Source organism: Ursus maritimus, unplaced genomic scaffold, assembly GCF_017311325.1.
Source record: "Ursus maritimus isolate PB19 unplaced genomic scaffold, ASM1731132v1 scaffold_32, whole genome shotgun sequence".
In the NCBI taxonomy this organism is placed as follows: Eukaryota; Metazoa; Chordata; class Mammalia; order Carnivora; family Ursidae; genus Ursus; species Ursus maritimus.
Window position 1 is genome coordinate 19590398 of NW_024425786.1, and position 18073 is coordinate 19608470.

Here is an 18073-nt window from a genome sequence, read left to right on the forward strand (position 1 = left end):
GGGGCCGGAGCGGGGCCGGAGCAGGGGCTGGAGCAGGGGCGGGGCCGGGGCGGGGCCGGAGCGGGGCCGGAGCGGGGCGGGGGCCGGGGCGGGGCCGGGGCGGGGCCGGAGCGGGGCTGGAGCAGGGGCTGGAGCAGGGGCTGGAGCGGGGCTGGAGCGGGGCTGGAGCGGGGCTCATCTTCAGAGAGTGGTGGCCAGCGTCGTCTCCCATGCGTGCCTCTGAGCTCTTCATCAGAGTTCTCCTGTCTCCAGAAAAGCCGTGGGCTCGGAGCACCCTTCTCATCCCGCCCCAGTACAGTTCCCTAGGCAGGGAGACCCAGGGGTGCTTCAGTACATGGTGTTTCTGGCAGGGGTGGCTGTCTCAGGCAGCCCTCAGAAATGCGTCCCCATGCTACTGACCCGGGCACGTCGACTGCGGCAAATGGGGACTTAGGGGAGGACTCGTCATTGGCTAATGAATGTTTTGTAACCAAATGCCTGCAGCCTCTCTCCAGGCCCAGACAGTGTAGCGGAGGCCTTGAGGATTTATGGACTGGAGGGGCTATTACATCTTGCTCCCTAATTCTGCTGAGGAGAGAACAAGAGCAGAGAGGCTTAATGCTCAGGAGAGGTTTAGATGAATAGGTCACAGCCCCATTTCTCAAAGCAAGCTCCATCTTGCACCAAGATGGCATAAGGTCTGTACAAAAAGTCTCTAAGGAAATTATTAATACCCCCACACCTGACTGGTCATTATACAGGGACAGTAGACAGTCAGGGAGAGAGAAATTGACTGTTAGGACTTCTTGAGCCTGGATGTTCTGAGGCTGAGTACCTGAGAAGACTTAGAACACGTCTGAAATATGGAGGTAGGTTCAGACCATGTGGAGGCGGGACAGACAGGCATTTATATGCACTGGTTCCCCCACGCCACCCCTACAAAGTGCAGCTTATCCAGAAACGCATTTCCCATAGATCTCTCAGGAAGCTACCTTAGTGGAGAAACCAGTGGTACTTCAGCCCACTGTGCCCTAGGCCATGTCCCTCCCCACCTCAGCCTCAGTGTCCTTGCCTGTACCATGGGGAGGCTGGGCAGATGGTCTTCGGAAGCTCCCCTGGCTCTGTCATCCTAACAGTAAATCTGATTCCTGTCAGTTCAGGGCCAGGCTCTCCCTTGACTGCAGCCTCCCGGCCCAGCACTCAGTCTGGGAATGCCATCAGAAGAAGCCTGAAGCTCCCAGAGTAACTTGAAGCAGCTCCATGTTTCCTCTCTCTGTGGCTGGGTACTCCCCTCCTTTCTGTCCTGCCAGAACTTACCACTTAGCTCCGGCTACAAGCGGTGGTGAGAGGAGAGCAGCTGGTGGTGAACAGCCAGCCACCAGCTTGGGCGTTCATTTTCTTACTTTCCTCAAGCCACGCATTGTGCGGAGGACTCACTCTGGCCTGGTCAAGCTCTTCAGTCAATTCCGTGTGTCTTTGCCATTATTCCCACTGCCTGATATTCTCCCCCCATGCACCCCACCTTTATCCAAATCCTCCCGTTGGTTAAAGCCCAGCTCAAATTCTGCCTGTCCACGAGGCATCACTGTTCTTGACCTTCATCAGCGACAGTGTCTCCCTTCTCTGAGCTCCATGACCTTCTCTCTTGCCTCTCTGATGACCCTTAGTACATTCTGCCTTGTGTTTTGTTTTGTTTTTTTTTAAAGATTTTATTTATTTATTTGACAGAAAGCGAGAGAGGTAACACAAGCAGGGGGAGTGGGAGAGGGAGAAGCAGACTTCTGCTGAGCAGGGAGCCCAATGCAGGCCTCGATCCCAGGACCCTGAGATCATGACCTGAGCCGAAAGCAGACGCTTAACGACTGAGCCACCCAGGTGCCCCTCTGCCTTGTATTATGGGACTTTGTGTGTAGATCTGTGTCCTAATTGGCCCACAAGCACGTCGATTGTTGAGACCATATCCTGTACATCATACCCTACTTTGGTCCTGTACGCAAAACCCAGGGCTCCTCCTGACCAAGGCCAGGAAGAGGCCCTTCCAGCAAGATGGAAGGCCTTCACAGTGACTTCTCAAACCCTTCTAGTCTTCACAGCTCCATGTTTGAGGTCATCACCCTAGCAGAAGTGTGTCCTTGAATGCCTGGGTTCATACGGGAGCCTAGGGAGGAATTTTCCAGAATTTCCATTTGTCATCTTTACTCATGCAGTAAACCTTTATTGCTGAGAGACCCTAGCAAATCACTTCCCTACTCTGAACTTCCATGTCTGTCTCCAACAGATAAAAAGTAGCTCCACTGAGAGGGTCAGGTGCTTGTGCATGTGTAAGATACTCTTTAAAGGGGGAAGACCGAGCAATCCAGGTTTACAGGCCGAGTAGGACACCGACAGGTACACAAGTCCGTACTACAAAGTGGAATGGGGTAAGGGTCATCGGTGTAGAACGCCGAGTTCGTGGCGAAGTGTAGTTTCTTACACATGGAATGGGTTTGGCAGGAGGAGCTCTGGTGCGAAGGCTCCCTGGCCAGTCAGGATGGCAGGAGCAGAGCACGTCAGGGAGGCACAGCAAGGCCTTGGTCCGGCTCCAGAGGGATTTTCCCCTCGCCTCGAGCTTCCTCCTGCCCTCCTAGGGTCACCTGGTCAGTCAGTTGAGTATTTTACACGTACAGGGCGCCCAAGCGCCAGAGATGAAAAGCCACACGGTCTCTGCCATCTGGGAGTTTATGGTTTGTCTGAAGATAGACAAGCGAACGAGAAGCGCTGCCAGGGAGCTCGATCTCTTCCCTGGTGTCAGCTGGTTCCGGGAGCCCTGAGTGCTCGGGCAAGCCTTCACGTGCTTTATCTTCTAACAGAAAAAGTGGACTATGGACACTGACACCTATTCCACTCGGTAGAATGCAGTGAGTGGCTTAAGAGAGCCCAGCCTGTTTCTCACAATGTTCCTAGGAGGGTCATTTGCTGGAAGAGTCAGGCCGGTCTCCATACAGGAGGCAAGTCTGGAGCCACCCTCAGAAAAATAGCTGAGGGGGTTGGGAGGATGGCAGCCTTAGAGTGACCTGGGAAGCCGAAGGCGATGACCCAGTGGCCGTGCCCCAGGCAGGAATGGGACCTTCCTCGCAGCAGAGAATAGACAGTAACTTGTGAAATTGCTGTTTCTGTGTGAGAGCCTGCTAATATGCGAGAGAGGGTTTTGCATATATTATCGCTAATCCTTAAAACCACTCTTCAAGGTAGACACAACCCCCACTTTACAGATGAAGAAATGAGGTTAGGAGAGGATTTGCCCAAAGCCACAAAGCTAGTTGGTGGGGGAACCAGAAGTCAGACCCACGTTCGCCTGGTTCCCTTCCAAGTGTGAGCCTGAGAAGAATTTCAAGAAAGCCAGAGGTTCCCACCCAAAACAAACCAAGATGGACCCAGAATTGCCACTGCCGGGCCTCTTGCCTCCCGGGCGCCACCCCTGCACACCTCCTCCCAAGCTCTTCCCACTGGGTACAAGCTCCCCATTGTTCCACTTCACTTGGCCCACCTGGTGCCCCACCCCTGCCTCCTCCATCCCAGTTCCACTCACACCTAAAAATGATCTCCCCACCCCAATCCCCACTTTTCTCTAGCAGAAGGCCCGAGACATGTATGCAGAGGAGCGGAAGAGGCAGCAGCTGGAGAGGGACCAGGCTGCAGTGACAGAGCAGCTGCTGCGAGAGGGGCTCCAGGCCAGTGGGGACGCCCAGCTCCGACGGACGCGCTTGCACAAACTCTCAGCCAGACGGGAAGAGCGGGTCCAAGGCTTCCTGCAGGCCTTGGAACTCAAGCGGGCTGACTGGCTGGCCCGTCTGGGCACCGCATCGGCCTGAGCGAGGCTGGCCTCCTGCCACTTTGCCCTGCCCTCTGCCTCCAGGGCCCCACTCCCCTTTCTTTTCTTGGTGAAAGGCACCTCCCTCCTAATGATGAATTGTGTTTCCTTTGCTCGGCAAGGGAGCCCCAGAGGCCAGGTCTGCGGGCCCGAGATGCACCTTTTGGACTGCTTGGGACAGTGGCCGCCGGGGAGGGTTGAGGTGAGAGTCTCGCACAGGTACACTAAAGCCAGCCAGCTCTGGTCACCAGTAGGTCTGGAGAGCAGGGAACCCCAGGTCTTTGCTGCCTGTTCCTTCCGCCTCTGCCACCTCTACCCCCTCTACGTGTGCTCCTAGATGCACTTTATTTTTTCACCAGCACATCCTTCAACAGAATTTCAGGGCAGAGGCCTCTCCGAAACCCTAGCCCTTTACCCATCCATCTTCACCTTCTACCCGACTTTCACAAAAGATCTGGCTCCACCTTGGATCTGCTGGGAAATAGCTAATAGGCAGCCAGCGCTATTTGGGCAAGGAAGGGGCGGGAGAGACAGAAAGAAAATTTGCCCATCTGCTGCTCCTCCCCCTGGGCTCTCCACCTGGGATTTGCTATTGAAGCTCTACCCCCTCCCACCACAGTGCTGATTGCTCACTGAAAGGCTCAGCGCCCCCAATGGCGCTCGGAAGCCAGGCGGGTGATTACAATCCAATTACCTATTGTCGACTCAGCCCACACAAGCTTTTCTCCTCCTCTTGCAGGGCATGGGGCCAGGCTCCACGCCCCTGTGAGACCGGCCCCCTCCATGACTACAGGGTAACAGAAGGGCCTGTAGGCCCTGGTGAATCGAATCACCACAGGCCTCCTTCCCTGGAATGCGTCACAGGACCCAGAGCACAGAAACAAGCACTTCTCCCAAATGACTGCTGTCCTCACCATCTCAGACTCTGCTTCCTACCGCCTCAGTCTTTGAGGTGTCTCTGTTCTTGACCTGGCCCCCTAAGTAGCCCCTGCGACGATTTATTCTCAGCGTGGCGGAGTCTCAGCTTGGTAGGGCCGACGCTGCCCAGCAGGGAGAGGAGGGCCGAGTCAAGGGCCGTGTCCTTTCCCTTACCTCTCCCTGCCAGGCCTTGCTGCAGAGCTGCTGAGAGGATTAGTGCCTTTGAAGAGCTGTCTGCCTGAGCAGCTCTGCTTCAGGTGCCCGGAGCAGCAAGCACCAGCCTTCGCCACCAGCCAGACACCACTCTGTTCAGTCTTCCCATTTCACTTTCTACGAACTGTTTCCCCAGCACCTCCCTCTAGGGGAGAGGTGGGGTCTTGCAAGCAGTGCTCCCAGCGTAGGCTTTAAACCCCTAACTTCCCTATATTCCAGTCTCTTCTTCCCCTTCCTGTGTCAGGATACCTGGCACAAGAGACCCCTTGGCCATCATCCCTGCTCCCAGAATCAGGCAGAAATGCCAGACACTGCGATTGAGAAGCCAATCAATGCACCCTTTGGCAAGCCCCCCCACACACCTGGCATTCCCCACAACCAATCCCTGGCACAGGGTTCCCAGAGAGCAGGTGCTGTACATTTCCAGCTTTACAATGGGGCTGTTGACAGCCTTAATTAGGGAGGCATGAATTATGCGGCTATAATGCAGAGCCCTACAATTAAGGCGGGAATGAGGGGCTGGAGGCAACAAACGGAATCTGCCCAGTGAGCATGGCTGTTGAGTCCTGTCTCAGTTCTGTGTCTGACTTTCCCTAATATGACTGGGGTACAGCAGAGATGATTAATGGAGCTGGTGTGTCTCTCTGGCTTTAGGTTCTGTGTTCTGGGGAAGGGACACAGCGGGATGGAGAGGGGCTGAGGGACCACTACTGCCAAGGTGAAAGGGGCTGCAAGTAGTTGACAGGGACTCGTTGTGATTGCCTTCTCCCGGCAGGATTTGTACAACCCTTGTACAACCGCGCTCAACCCTTGCCTCGGGAAAGTAGGTGGGACCTATTTAAATGTCCTCTCACCTGAGAGCTAGTCCCCCACTTGAGGATATTTCTTGTGTTCTTGTGTTCTGGGTTTCAAATAGAATTTTAAAATTCTTAGATGTAAAACTTGTCTACAAACAGTACAGCAGAACAACACCTGGTTTTGCGGCTGCAGTTGTCTGCCCTCCCTCAGGTGCATTTGGCCACCTCCAGGATCCCCAGCTTTGGGGGCGTGTGGGGTGGGGGAAGCCAGTGGAGGAGTCCTTTTGCCATCGCAACACCTGTTCCTCTACTTGTTTCCTAATCCCCGGTCGCTTTCCTCCACCCTCCTTGCCCTCCCGCAAGTGAGAGGAAGCCAGCCTGCCAGTGTGGAAGGAGGGATTTCGCCAGCTGCGTTTGCAGCGCCCAGGCTTGGTGGCCGCGTCGGGTGGGGGCAGCTGAGCTTGATGTCTCCAGAGCGGGTGGAGCGTAGGGGGAGGGGAGCGCTAGTAGGCCTAGGCGGCTGCTCTCCATCATTCTGTGGCGGGGTTCCGAGGTCTGGGAATACAGGGACCTAAGGGAGCCACTCGACAGGCTTTGGGGTGGGGGGGCTTCGTTGGCATTTGGGGAGGCGGCTGAGAAACGGGTGCTGAAAGGACAGCTCCTACCTGCCCCACTGCACCCGAAAGGGACCTCTGCGTGTAGTCTCCCCCCTCGAACCCCCACCCCACCTCGAGCGGACCGCCTTCCAGGTGAGGAGCACGAAAGGATTCCTCGGAGTGGCAGCTTGGAGGGATGCACGTCCGGCTGCGCCAAGCTGGCTTCCCCACTCTTTCCCCACTTCAGCGTCAGCCTTGGCCTGGGAATTGCAGCCTGTGCCTCCAAGCCGCGCGCTTCCTCCCGCCTCCGGCGGAGAAGGGCGGTGCGGCCAGGCCTCGCAAACCCTTCTTCTGGGGCCCCCAGCGGGAACAGGAAGGAAAGCGGCCGAGATGCGCCGTAAGTGTCGCATGGCTTGGAGAAGTGGGTAGCTGGGTTGCATAAGGTGGAAGGAACTTGGTAGTTTGCAAAAGCCAGCTCTTGGCGGGAGCCGAAACGCAGAGCCCGCCGACTCGCACCCCTCCTCGTTTATTGCCATCGACGCGCGCCTCCCCCACTGCGCCCCCACCCCCTAGGCGCGCCGCCGTCTCGCGCGCCCTCCCCCCCGTACCCCCCTCCTCACTCCCTCCAGAGGAGGTGAGTTTAAACCCCGCCCACGTGACCCCAGCTGGGCCAATGAGCGGCGGCGGGAGGTGAAATCCGGTTCTAACCGGTCCGGGGCTCCCAGCGCTATAAAAACTTTATAAACCCCCCGGAGCCCGAGCAGTGTGAAGAAGAAGAGGCGAGAACGACCCCCGGACCGGCCGAAGCCCGCGCGCCGCTGCATCCCCGCGTCCAGCGCTTACGTCCCGCCGCCGTCGCCACCATGCCCAAGAGAAAGGTACGTGGCGCGAGGGCCCCAGGCGCTGGGCCGCCACTGCCGCCGCCACTACCGAGGCTGCCGCCGCTGCCGCTTCTCCAGCTTTGGGGCGCGAGAATCGGCGCCGGGCCGGAGCAGGCCCAGACGCCCTGCACAGGGCCTCGAGACGGTGTCAGGCTGCCCCGGGCTAACCCTGCGCGGCTTGGCTGCCCGCGGGCGCCAGAGGCCATATTGGAGGAGCGGCGGCCGCGGCGGGAGGAGCCATGTTGGCGGCTGTTTATCCCGCTCCCCTCGGGTTCGACGTGCCCGCCCCGCGCCCCCTCCCCCATCGCCATGCCCCCTCCCCTCCCCGCGGGCGGGCAATTCAAACCCGAAAGGGCGGGAAGGCGGCGCTCGGGCTTGGCGGGCGGGGGAGCGCGCTGCCGCCAAAAAACCGCCGCCGTGAGGGGGCGGGGCCCGTGTCCCTTGGGGCGGGGCTTCTCTGTGTGGCCCCGCCTCCGCCCACGGCCCCGGCGCACGAGACTCGCGCCGGTGCGCGCCGCTGCCGCCCACGAGTTCCCCCGGCTGCGCGCGCCTCCAGCCTCCCGCCCTCGACGGCTGCCATGGTAACGGCGCCCGGGCCCCGCCTCCGGAGGGGTTTGTTTGCACCATCTGCAGCTGTTGCTTCTGCCTGGCGCGGCCGCGCAGGCTGCGCTCCTCCGCGCTCCTCGCTCCAGTTTAGCGCGCGCTGCACGGGGCGGCTCGGCGGAGGCTCAGGCCGGGTGGGACTCAGACACCCGCCTTCCCTGCGCGCTTTGGGCCACTTCGGGCGCGATGCTTGCACAGAGGAGCAGTCAGATTTCTGAGCGCTTCGGGCATCTTCACAGGAGCTGGGGATGCTAAAACCGGAAGATTTGTATGTCCTGGAAAAGTTGTGTGCAAGACTTTCCCCTTCAGTTTTTTTCCTTGGGACTATTACGCCTAGTGTGAGTCCTAAGAATTGCCTTAGAAGCTACAACTTTCTTAGTTTTGTTTGTCTTTTATAGGCTGAAGGGGATGCTAAAGGAGATAAAGCCAAGGTGAAGGATGAGGTGAGTCTTGAAAAGCTTTGGGACTCCTTTGCTGGTAACTAACCACACCTCTAGTCCTGAATTTCCCTAAGCTCTCTGCACTTCCTGTAGTCTAGACCAAACTGATAACAGAATTTTTTTTATCTTTTGATTTTCCTTAACTGTCCTATTTCTAATCTTTTTTCTTTTAATAGCCACAGAGAAGATCTGCAAGGTTATCTGCTGTAAGTGTCTGCTATTAAATTATGTTTATCCCTGAAATGAAAAAGCATTAAAAGTTTCCTTTGCTTCCCGTGGGTTATGTTTAGTGGCTGCTTTTGAATGATCTACTCTCTTGGGGGCTCTCCCGTTTGATACTTGCTGGTTCTGAAATTCTGGTGGCCTTAGCCAAAGTGGGACACCTAGGTGTGTTAGGTAAATGGGTTCCTGGAGATAGGAAACTCCCAGTGGAAAGCCAACCCCAGAAGCTTTACAAAATAGGAGAAACTTCTGTGTCAGTGGTACTGTGGTTTGGTGGTGGGTTGTTTCTTTGGACCATCATACTAATGTTCTCTTTCTCTCTCCCTGAAATAAAAGAAACCTGCTCCTCCAAAGCCAGAGCCCAAGCCTAAAAAGGCCCCTGCAAAGGTGAGCGGAACTGGGTGCTTCTAGGAGTTGCATAAGGCTGTGCGGTTTCCCGCATTGTTGACAGTTCTGCTGTATAACAATTCCATCCATTGACACAGACTTGGTATGAGAAAGTTTTTTGGACTGGGCCTTAAAATTATGTTGGAATCAGCCATTTTCACAGGATGAGGACTGTCTTTCAGTCTCTTTAATTCAGCACCAGGGTGACCCCTTGTTTAGAATGGATATTCTAAATTGTTTTGATAGCTTGCCGTATTTATCCCTGACATTTGTAGTACTGGTTTTCTAATCAAGAAGTCTGTTGTCAGGCTAAAAATACTTGAACAACAAAGTTCAGTGGGCAGGCTGGGGGGAGAGTCATCAGTTTACAGGAGATCGTCCATTGAAAACCCAAGTATTCAAAGCGCTGTATTCTTCTATTATTTACACTCAAGTAAAAACTTGTATACTAAAGACCGCAGCAAATGATAATTTGGCCTTGTTTTGAGCCATTTTTATCCAACGGGGGGAGGGTTAATAGTTTGTGTGTTACCTTTGATAAACAATCCTGTGTCATACAGAACTTCACAGACCATACCCTGCTAATGCGAAATTAGAAGAAACCGCTCTTTTATTTCCTCCCTTCCCCTTTTTAGAAGGGAGAGAAGGTACCCAAAGGGAAAAAGGGGAAAGCTGATGCTGGCAAGGATGGGAATAACCCTGCAGAAAACGGAGACGCCAAAACAGACCAGGTACAACTGCTGTTTCACTTTTTGTTAAGTAGGCTCTGAGTTCGTTCCTGACCCCAAAAGCTTTTATTACCTTTCTCCTGCATCCGTATCCCTCCAAGCCTGCTTTTCAGTCCAGAGTTTGCTTATGGTTTTTCCGTTAGCTTAAATTCTGGATTCTTAAAGTCTCTGCCGTCCAGTAAAGGGCACTGTAGTGTGAGCTCCATGTCCCAAGCTCAGGTTACGACATAGAGTTTTCAAGCTGGGGATAAACTCCCTCTTCTAAGGCCAGTGTACCCCCTTCCCCGATTGTACAGTGAGGTCCAGAGGGAAAGTTACCAAGTTATCCTCAAAAGAAGGACTGAGTCTTGAAGGATCTAAAATCTGAACTTGGATGTGGGAGCACAGTAATGCTAGCGATGGGATGTGAATGAAAATAGTTTCAAATCTATAGGTGGTAACATTGTGTTAATCTTTTTCTTCCAGGCACAGAAAGCTGAAGGTGCTGGAGATGCCAAGTGAAGTGTGTGCATTTTTGATAACTGTGTACTTCTGGTGACTGTACAGTTTGAAATACTATTTTTTATCAAGTTTTATAAAAATGCAGAATTTTGTTTTACTTTTTTTTTTAAGCTATGTTGTTAGCACACAGAACACTTCATTGTTGTTTTGGGGGAAGGGCATATGTCACTAATAGAATATCTCCGAAGCTAGATTGATACAAGGGGGAAAACACCTTTCCCTTCTAGTTCCGAGAAACTTCCTCTTGGCTCCCAGGAGGAGGGATTCCTTGATGTGGACACGCGAGCCGCCTTGGCACAAACACCTTGGTGGTGTGGAAAAACTAAAAGTCACTTTTTATGTCCTCTTCTCCCTCTGCCTTCCACATAGACTTGACTCCCTTAAACCCAGAGACCTGTTGGAACCTGACCCCCAAGACATGGTTCCCAGTATGTCAGGCAATCTGGACTTTACAGTGTCACCCCTGAGATGACGTCCCTCAAAAGAGTTCCTTTTTTAGCTCGTGGATCTTCAGATTGATAATTCTGCCATTTTCATTTCACTTCCTGAAAGTCAGGGTCGGCTTGTGAAAAGTTGTTAAACAACACGCTAAATGTGAACTGTCAACCCTCACTCTAAACTGTCCCTGTTGAGAGCATCACATGAAGACTTCATTGGGTTTATAGTGGCTTTCTGATGTTGGTAGTCCATTGAAGAAGGGAGTTTGAAAGTTGTTGTATACTGTTAATGATCGTCTGCCCATGTCCTGCCTGAAATACCATGATTGTTTATGAAAAGTATCTTTAATAAAGCTGGATACAGTTTGGCTTGGAATGCTGCCTCTGATCTTTTCCCAGGAGTGGGGGAGCCTGGTTTCTCCAGGTCTCTTGGGACAGGATGCATTCTGGTGTGAGGTGTAGAGGTTTCAGGGACAGCCGTTCTGGTCTCGAGTCCGTCTGTAGAACACAGTGCTAGGTGCCGTCAGGAAAGATCCCTGGAGTGGACTGGTGGTGAGAGGCTGGGAGCAGAGGAGTGATTTCTGTACTTGGTTACGCAGCATTTAAAGGCAGAGTTTTGGTAGGTCTGAGGTTTTGGCCTGGTAGCGGACAGCAGAAGAGCCTTTCCATTTCATTCACATTTAAAATCTATAAAACTAGAAAATTAGGTCTAACTCTAGTCCTTGTGTCAGGAAAAAGTGCTTCGGTGTCTATACAATTGGCCATAAGACGTGTAAGACTGATGGGCGCTCTGTTCTTAAGCAGACCTGCAAGTCTTGTGAATTGAAGAAATTCTTGTCCTTGCTGGTGAACTGCTCAGGCTCCAAAACCAGAGCTGGAATTGGGACGTTCTGATTGCTTCAGTCTAGAGACCCTGCAGTGAAGCCCCTTTCCTCCAGAGGAAGGAGCAAGAAGTTAGCTCTTAGGCAACAGAACTTGTAATAAATTGATGCTTGCGATTTGAATGTGCTTTCACAGGTCCCCTCTATCGCTGGGGAGGAATAAAGTAAATTGGAGATTAAAAAGAAATACCTTCTCTTGCTCTGTTTGTCCCCTTAGAAAGGTAGAGCTGTCCGATTAAGCACTTTCTTGATCATTTTTTGGTGTGGTCCCTCCAGTCTTTGGTCTTGGGACAGTTGTGTAAGGCAAGTGTTAACATCCTTTTTATGGGTGAGGAAATGAGCTCAGATGAAGAAACTTGTTCGGGGCTCTGTATACATAGAGTGAGTAGCAGAGTCAGGGTTCAGACTCCCAGTTTTATTCAGAAATAACTTGCGACTTCTCTTTGGGGGCATCTTATGGATAATTTGCCCACTTAGGCAGCTCGCAGCCACTTGCTTTCTCTATAGCTGAAATTGTTCGAGGTTGTACACTTAATTTTTATTCAGAGGGAGGTGTCCTCTTGAGAGTGGGACGTTACAGCTGTTAGGGAGATGGTAGCTTGGTATTTGAGCAGAAGTTGCGGAATTTGAGAAAGCCACAGCTGGGGTAACTTTAATCAATGTTTGTAGGACTTTGGATTCAGTCAAATATGCTGAGCTATGGACCGTGCTAGGAGCGTAGCCAAATGCTCTTAATTTTTGTGTCAGAAAATTAGGTGTTTACCCCCATTTTACAGTTAAAACATGTGACGTGACCAGCTGAAGTTAAACCCAGTAGTAACCTTCTATTCCTGTTACTTAGGGATTAGGGTGAGCCTGAACTTTGTTTTTCCTTCATGGGAAATATTTGCTGATTGCACCAGCCATGGGCCATGAGACTACCTGGGCTTACAGACCAAGAAACTAACCTTGAAAAAACATGGTAAGGCTATTTAAGCCAGCCGTAGTCACGCTCCGGGTCAGCCCTGACCCAAACTAAGTCTGATGATAAAACGGACTCCCTTCCCTTGGCCCTGTCTCCAAGCCCATTTTATCCCATCTCTGGGGGACAGTCACCATAACCTGTATTAGAATGGATGCTTTGGGCTCTAAGTAAAATAAAATAAAATGGCTTAAGCAGGAGGAAGATTGATCTCCCTAAGAGAAGTCCTGAGGTAGGGTGGTTCTAAGTACCCAGCTGGTTCTTTCCAGCTTTTCTGCCCTGTTGGCGTCGGCATGTTGTCCAGCCACCCCACCTCCCAAGTCAGCTGCTCCAGGCCTCAGATCCACACTCGTGTCCAGGGGCAGACGACCTGTTTCTCCTGAAGATAATTGCCCAGAAGCCTTTCAGCAACCCGAGTTTCTTTGGGCAGAACAGGACCACCTGCTTGCTCCTAAACCAATCATGGCCAGAGGGATGAAACCACAGATTCTGTTTAGGATTCGCCAGAGTTGCTGGAATTCAATAGGGGGGAGAGAGATGACAGAAGAGGACAGGTGCCATGAGTGGCCAGCCGCTGCCCGGCTCGGGGCCCGTGGTGTCTCCAGGCCTCCCCGGGCCTGGTTTCACTGCAGCAAACGTTTGCTGAGCACGAGCCCAAAGTTGAACTAGAATTTGCATTAAAAATTCACCATTTTAAAGCATGCAACTCAGTGGTTCTTAGAATATTCACGAGGTTGTGCAGCAGCACTATTTAATGGCAGAATGTTCCATCACTCAAAAAAGAAACCCCGTACTTAGCAGTCACTCCCCGTTCCCTCTGCTGGCCTAGGCAACTGCGGATCTTTCTCCCTAGATTGGCCTATTCTGGACATTTCTTCTAGGTGGAATCCTAGAACGTGTATTGACTGGCTGCGTAGCACGAGCTTCCTGAGGTTGTGTTCCTGTGTTCCAGCATGTGCTCGATTCCTTTTGTCAAACACTCCTTTCACAGATAACCTTTTCCACTTTTTGAAAGTTCACATTATGCCACTTTGCTTTTACAGAAGGCCTAAAAAAAAAAAAATGCAAAATGCAAAAAAGAAAAGAGCAGCATTGAAAAGAGCAGCCTTGAGGGAGTCCTGCGCCCTTCTCCAGGCAGCGCTCCCCCGACCCCCCTGAGCCGCAAGAGTGGCCCTGCCAGGCTCCCTCCCCACAAGCTGCGCTCCAAACCACCACATCACCTTTGAACTGTGTGAGCCTCTGCTTTATCTCTATTTTGTGTATCCGTTAGCAAGCGTGTCCTAAGGTCTCAGATAAGCCTAAGAGATGTCATTTTGGGGGGTCTGGGAAAGCTCACAAGTGTCTTCATCTAAATGAATGGGGATTGCTTCCCCCTGTGCCTGATAGTGGGGAACACCTGCACCAGAAGGTGTTCGTTCACCGATCCGATCTGATCGGCACTGGGGCTGTCTGCACTTCAGGGCTCCTTGAGTCCTCTACTGCGCACGTTCCTGCGTGGACAGGTGTTTTCAGCTCCTCCCGCCTCTGCCTTGGAGTGGGATTGCCGGGTCCCGAATCTCACTCGGGGAGCTGCCAGGCTGATTCTGCACCGCGGCTGCTGTCCGCTCCCCCCAGCCGTGCGAGAGGGTTCCCGGTTCTCAATGTGCCGTCAGCACACGTTTTCCCGTCTCTTGTTTTATTGCAGGCGTCCGGGTGGGTGTGAAGTATTTCAGCGTGACACTGATTCGTATTTTCCTCATCCTGAGATGCTGACCACCTTTCCACGCTTGTTGAGCATCTGTGTGTCTTTTTTTTTTTTTTTTGAAGTGTTCAAATCCTTGTCCGTTTCTTTGGCAAGTCAGCTCTACGGCCCACCCGGGGCTCCAACTCATGACCCCAAGACCAAGAGGCACGCACTCTACTGACTGAGCCAGCCAGGTGCCCCTTTTGCTCATGTTTTAATTGGGTTAATTTATCTTTTTATTGTTGAGGTACAGGGGTTGTTGATATATTCTGATACTAGATTCCTACCGAATTTATGATTTGCAGGTGTCTTCTCCCATTCTCTGGGTTTTCTTCACTCACTCGATAGTGTCATTTGTCACACAACGGTTTTTAGTTCTGGCGAAGTACAGTTTACTTAATTTTTTATTGCTTGTGCCTCGGTGTCCTGTCGAAATCTGCTGCCCAGTCCAGGGTCATTAAGGTTTCTACTTGTGTCGTCGTCTTTTTTTTTTTTTTTAAAGAATTTATTTATTTATTTGACAGATAGAGACAGCCAGCGAGAGAGGGAACACAAGCAGGGGGAGTGGGAGAGGAAGAAGCAGGCTCCCAGCGGAGGAGCCTGATGTGGGGCTCGATCCCATAACGCCGGGATCACGCCCTGAGCCGAAGGCAGACGCTTAACCGCTGTGCCACCCAGGCGCCCCTCTACTTGTGTCTTCTAAGAGTTTTAAATAATATTAACTCTTAATGGAGGTTTTCGAACATTTTGAGTTAATTTTTGTATACAGTGTGAGGTAAGACTCAAGCATTCCCCTCTTTTAAAAACTGTTCTAGACCTCTCCGGGACCCTCCAGTTCCTAAGGTACTATTTGTCTAGTTGACCACTTCTCAAACCTCTTCTCTCCAGTTCCTCCCTGTGACATCATCCGGTGACTCACATTTTCATTCCTCGCCCACATCTCTGAGTTCAGTATTTCCACCCAACCTCCTGTGCAGTCCCCCCCAGATGTACCACAGGCACCCCAAATCAACATGACCAGAGTGGAACTCCTCTTGTTCTTCACAAGCCCACCTCCCCTACTTTTCCTGAACCTGGTAAAACACCACCACCCATTCCATTCCTCAAGCAAGAAACCTGAAAGATACCCTAGATACCTCCATCCTTCCCCCATCATCACACACTTCCAAGGAGAGCCTAAATCATGGTGCCTCGACTTTAGGAATTCTTATTTTTTTTTTTTTGTCATGGAAAATTTCAAATAAGGGTGCCTGGGTGGCTCAGTCAGTTAAGCGTCCGACTCTTGGTTTCGGCTCAGGTCCTGATCTCAGGGTCATGAGATCAAGCCCCCCAGCAGGCTCCTCACTCAGTGGGGAGTTTGCTTCTCTCCCTCTGCCCCCCCCCCAATGCATGCAGTCTCTCTAAAGTAAATAAATCTCTCTCTCTCTCTTATAAAAGATTTTATTTGACAGAGACAGCGAGAGAGAGAGAGAGAGAGAGAACACAAGCAGGGAAAGCGGAAGAGGGAGAAGCAGGCTCCCCGCCGAGCAGGGAATGCCACATGCGGCTCCCTGGGATCATGACCTGAGCCAAAAGCAGACGCTCAACATCTGAGCCACCCAGGTGTCCATAAAATAAATAAATCTCTTTAAAAAAAAAAAAACACCTCAAATATGTGCAAAAGTAGACTAAGACTGCAAAACCCCATGTACCTATCACACAGTTTCAAAAATTATCAACTTGTAGATAATTTCGCTTAATTTATACCACTGGCTCCTCCCCCTTACCATAACCTGACACACCATTTCATCCATAAATATATATTTTTAAAGGACAGGGACTTCATAGAAAACATAATACCATTAGCATACCAAAATATTCCTTAATATTATGAAATACTCAAATTTCTAATTGTCTTTTTGCTTTTTTTCTTCAGTAATTTATTTCTTTAAATGAGAACTATGTATTGCGAATGGCTGGCATATTTCTTACCTCTTGGTGGCTCTAAGTTCCCTCCATCTCCTTCTCGGTCTGGATTCTGCTCTTCTGTCTCCATGGTGTCCTTTCACAGGTTTCTTTATCCTTTGTATTTCCTACTAAATGGGAATAGATCTGGAGGTGTGACTGGATTCAGGTTTTGTGGTAAGAAAACCACACAGTGGCGTATGCTTTCATCGGGAGACGCATCACACTTGGTTGTATGTATTGTGGCCGTTGGAGCTCAGAGCCTAGATTCATTAATTCATCAAGGGTTGCAAAACGAGGATACTCTAATTCTACCATCCTTTCTTCACATAATGCCTGAAATACCAGTGTGAAGAGAAGCTTTGACTCACCTGCTCTTCGGTTAGCTGGAATTAAGAGTTCATAGCGGAGGGGCGCCTAGGTGGCTCAGTCGTTGGGCGTCTGCCTTCGGCTCAGGGCGTGATCCCGGAGTTCTGGGATCGAGCCCCACATCGGGCTCCTCCGCTGGGAGCCTGCTTCTTCCTCTCCCACTCCCCCTGCTTGTGTTCCCTGCCTCGCTGGCTGTCTCTATCTCTGTCAAATAAATAAATAAAATCTTAAAAAAAAAAAAAAAAAGAGTTCATACCGGAAAAAGAGGACAAATGCCCAAGTCTGTGGCCAGTTTTCAAACTAATGAGCTGGGTTTACTAGCATCCTCCAAACGAGACCAGTGGGTTGTGTTTTAGTGTTGCTAGTATCATGTTCACTAAATTAAACATTTTATATGCTTCAGTTCATTTTAGTTATTAAACTTAAGGATGCTCAAATTGTCCTTTTTGTCCAGTGGGGGGAGGGGGTCTTCAAGTGGCCGCTGAGTCTTTTTGATAACAGCCCTTTTGATAGCATTTGGTAACGACCTTGCTATCTAGTATGATAGGATATTGCAGACTTATGTTGTACATTTTCTGCTCCAGACCTGTGGTCACCTGTTTCTAGGGAAAAACCAAAATCCTGGTTCCTTTTAGTGGTGAATGGCATTACAAGACGGAAACCTAGGCTCTAGAATGTCTCCTGCTGCTGTGTTGGTTATTGTTCATGGCCTCTGGTAGACAAAGCTAGGACACGTTTTCTTTTTAAGATAAAACACATTCATATTTTCTATTCAAGTGCAAGACTTAATAGATTTTTCTTAACTCTTGTATCTTACAAGTGTATATTTTTTCTCAACATTGAGAATCCCGGTTCTCAGCTGTACCCTGAATTATGAAATAGATGATCAGTTACTCAGTTGTTTTATTGCATATCACGCAACCGGTATCAGAAGAACAAAAGGGAGTTTAAGGTTTCGTTTGTAGTTCTTCGTTTTGGGCTATTTCCTGTGATGCAGATAACAGTCCGTTCAGTGTTTTAAATTTACTATATAGCTCCTCTCTGTGTGGCTTGCTACTCACTGGATACACATTTACATTAACCTGTTTTATATATTTTTCCATTTTTAAAAAAGACTTTATTTATTTGACTGAGGGAGGGAACACAAGCAGGGGGAACAGCAGTGGGAGAGGGAGAAGCAAGCTCCCCGCTGAGCAGGGAGCCCGATGCGGGGCTCCATCCCAGGACCCTGGAATCATGACCTGAGCAGAAGATGCTTAGCCATCTGAGCCACCCAGGCGCCCCTGTTTTTCCATTTTTTAAGAATTCCTTGGGCTCCCTTCGGCAGCACATAGACTAGAATTGGAACAATCCAGAGCAGATTAGCATGGGCCCTGCGCAAGGATGCCACGCAAATGCGTGAGGCGCTGCGTGCTTTGCACGGCTCCCCAGCGCCTCGCCACGCTCTGCGGGTTTAGCGGAGGATATGATGAGTCAAGGCACAATGTATGGTACTGAATAATGAAATGATATGTCACTATAAAAATATTCCTGTAAAGCAATCTAGGACATGTGAACAAAGCAGAGTTACACCTGGAAGTTTATGTGCACATACGGGCTTTCTACAGATCTCCGACGTGAGAAAATGTCAACTTGCATTTCCT

At 51.1% G+C, this 18073-nt stretch overlaps 2 protein-coding genes, 1 long non-coding RNA gene and 1 other non-coding gene across 7 annotated transcripts in view; 3 read left to right on the forward strand and 1 right to left on the reverse strand.

The window, feature by feature from the left end:
* The window catches only part of LOC121099788, a 10295-nt gene extending 3671 nt beyond the window's left edge, over positions 1–6624 (reverse strand). Inside the window, exon 1 of the long non-coding RNA XR_005831527.1 lies at positions 6486–6624. This is a non-coding gene — a long non-coding RNA (uncharacterized LOC121099788). The remainder of the gene's footprint in view (positions 1–6485) is intronic.
* Positions 1–9604, forward strand: part of DHDDS (dehydrodolichyl diphosphate synthase subunit) — a 33560-nt gene extending 23956 nt beyond the window's left edge. For 2 of the 4 annotated variants that reach the window (XM_008694850.2, XM_040619056.1), the window contains exons 9-12: positions 3591–7231; positions 8236–8280; positions 8836–8886; positions 9522–9604. In XM_008694850.2, the coding sequence (XP_008693072.2) occupies positions 3591–3830 (240 nt within the window). In that variant the 3' untranslated portion in view covers positions 3831–7231; positions 8236–8280; positions 8836–8886; positions 9522–9604. The remainder of the gene's footprint in view (positions 1–3590; positions 7232–8235; positions 8281–8835; positions 8887–9521) is intronic. The other 2 variants (XM_040619055.1, XM_040619057.1) reach the window with 2 other exon arrangements.
* On the forward strand, positions 7096–10920 carry HMGN2 (high mobility group nucleosomal binding domain 2). The gene is made up of 6 exons (XM_040619060.1): positions 7096–7231; positions 8236–8280; positions 8454–8483; positions 8836–8886; positions 9522–9617; positions 10080–10920. Exons 1-6 carry the CDS (start codon positions 7217–7219, stop codon positions 10113–10115), a joined length of 273 nt encoding a protein of 90 aa, XP_040474994.1. The 5' UTR covers positions 7096–7216; the 3' UTR covers positions 10116–10920.
* A 6821-nt stretch (positions 10921–17741) lies between these two features.
* On the forward strand, positions 17742–17848 carry LOC121099846. The gene has a single exon (XR_005831588.1). It is a non-coding gene; the product is annotated as a U6 spliceosomal RNA (small nuclear RNA).
* The last annotated feature ends 225 nt before the right edge of the window (positions 17849–18073 follow it).

Bases quoted from the DNA above. Each gene is read 5' to 3' on its own strand.
- HMGN2 (XM_040619060.1), top strand. The intron at 8,281-8,453 runs GTGAGTCTTGAA...TTCTTTTAATAG, and splicing joins AAGCCAAGGTGAAGGATGAG to CCACAGAGAAGATCTGCAAG. The intron at 9,618-10,079 runs GTACAACTGCTG...TTTTTCTTCCAG, and splicing joins GAGACGCCAAAACAGACCAG to GCACAGAAAGCTGAAGGTGC.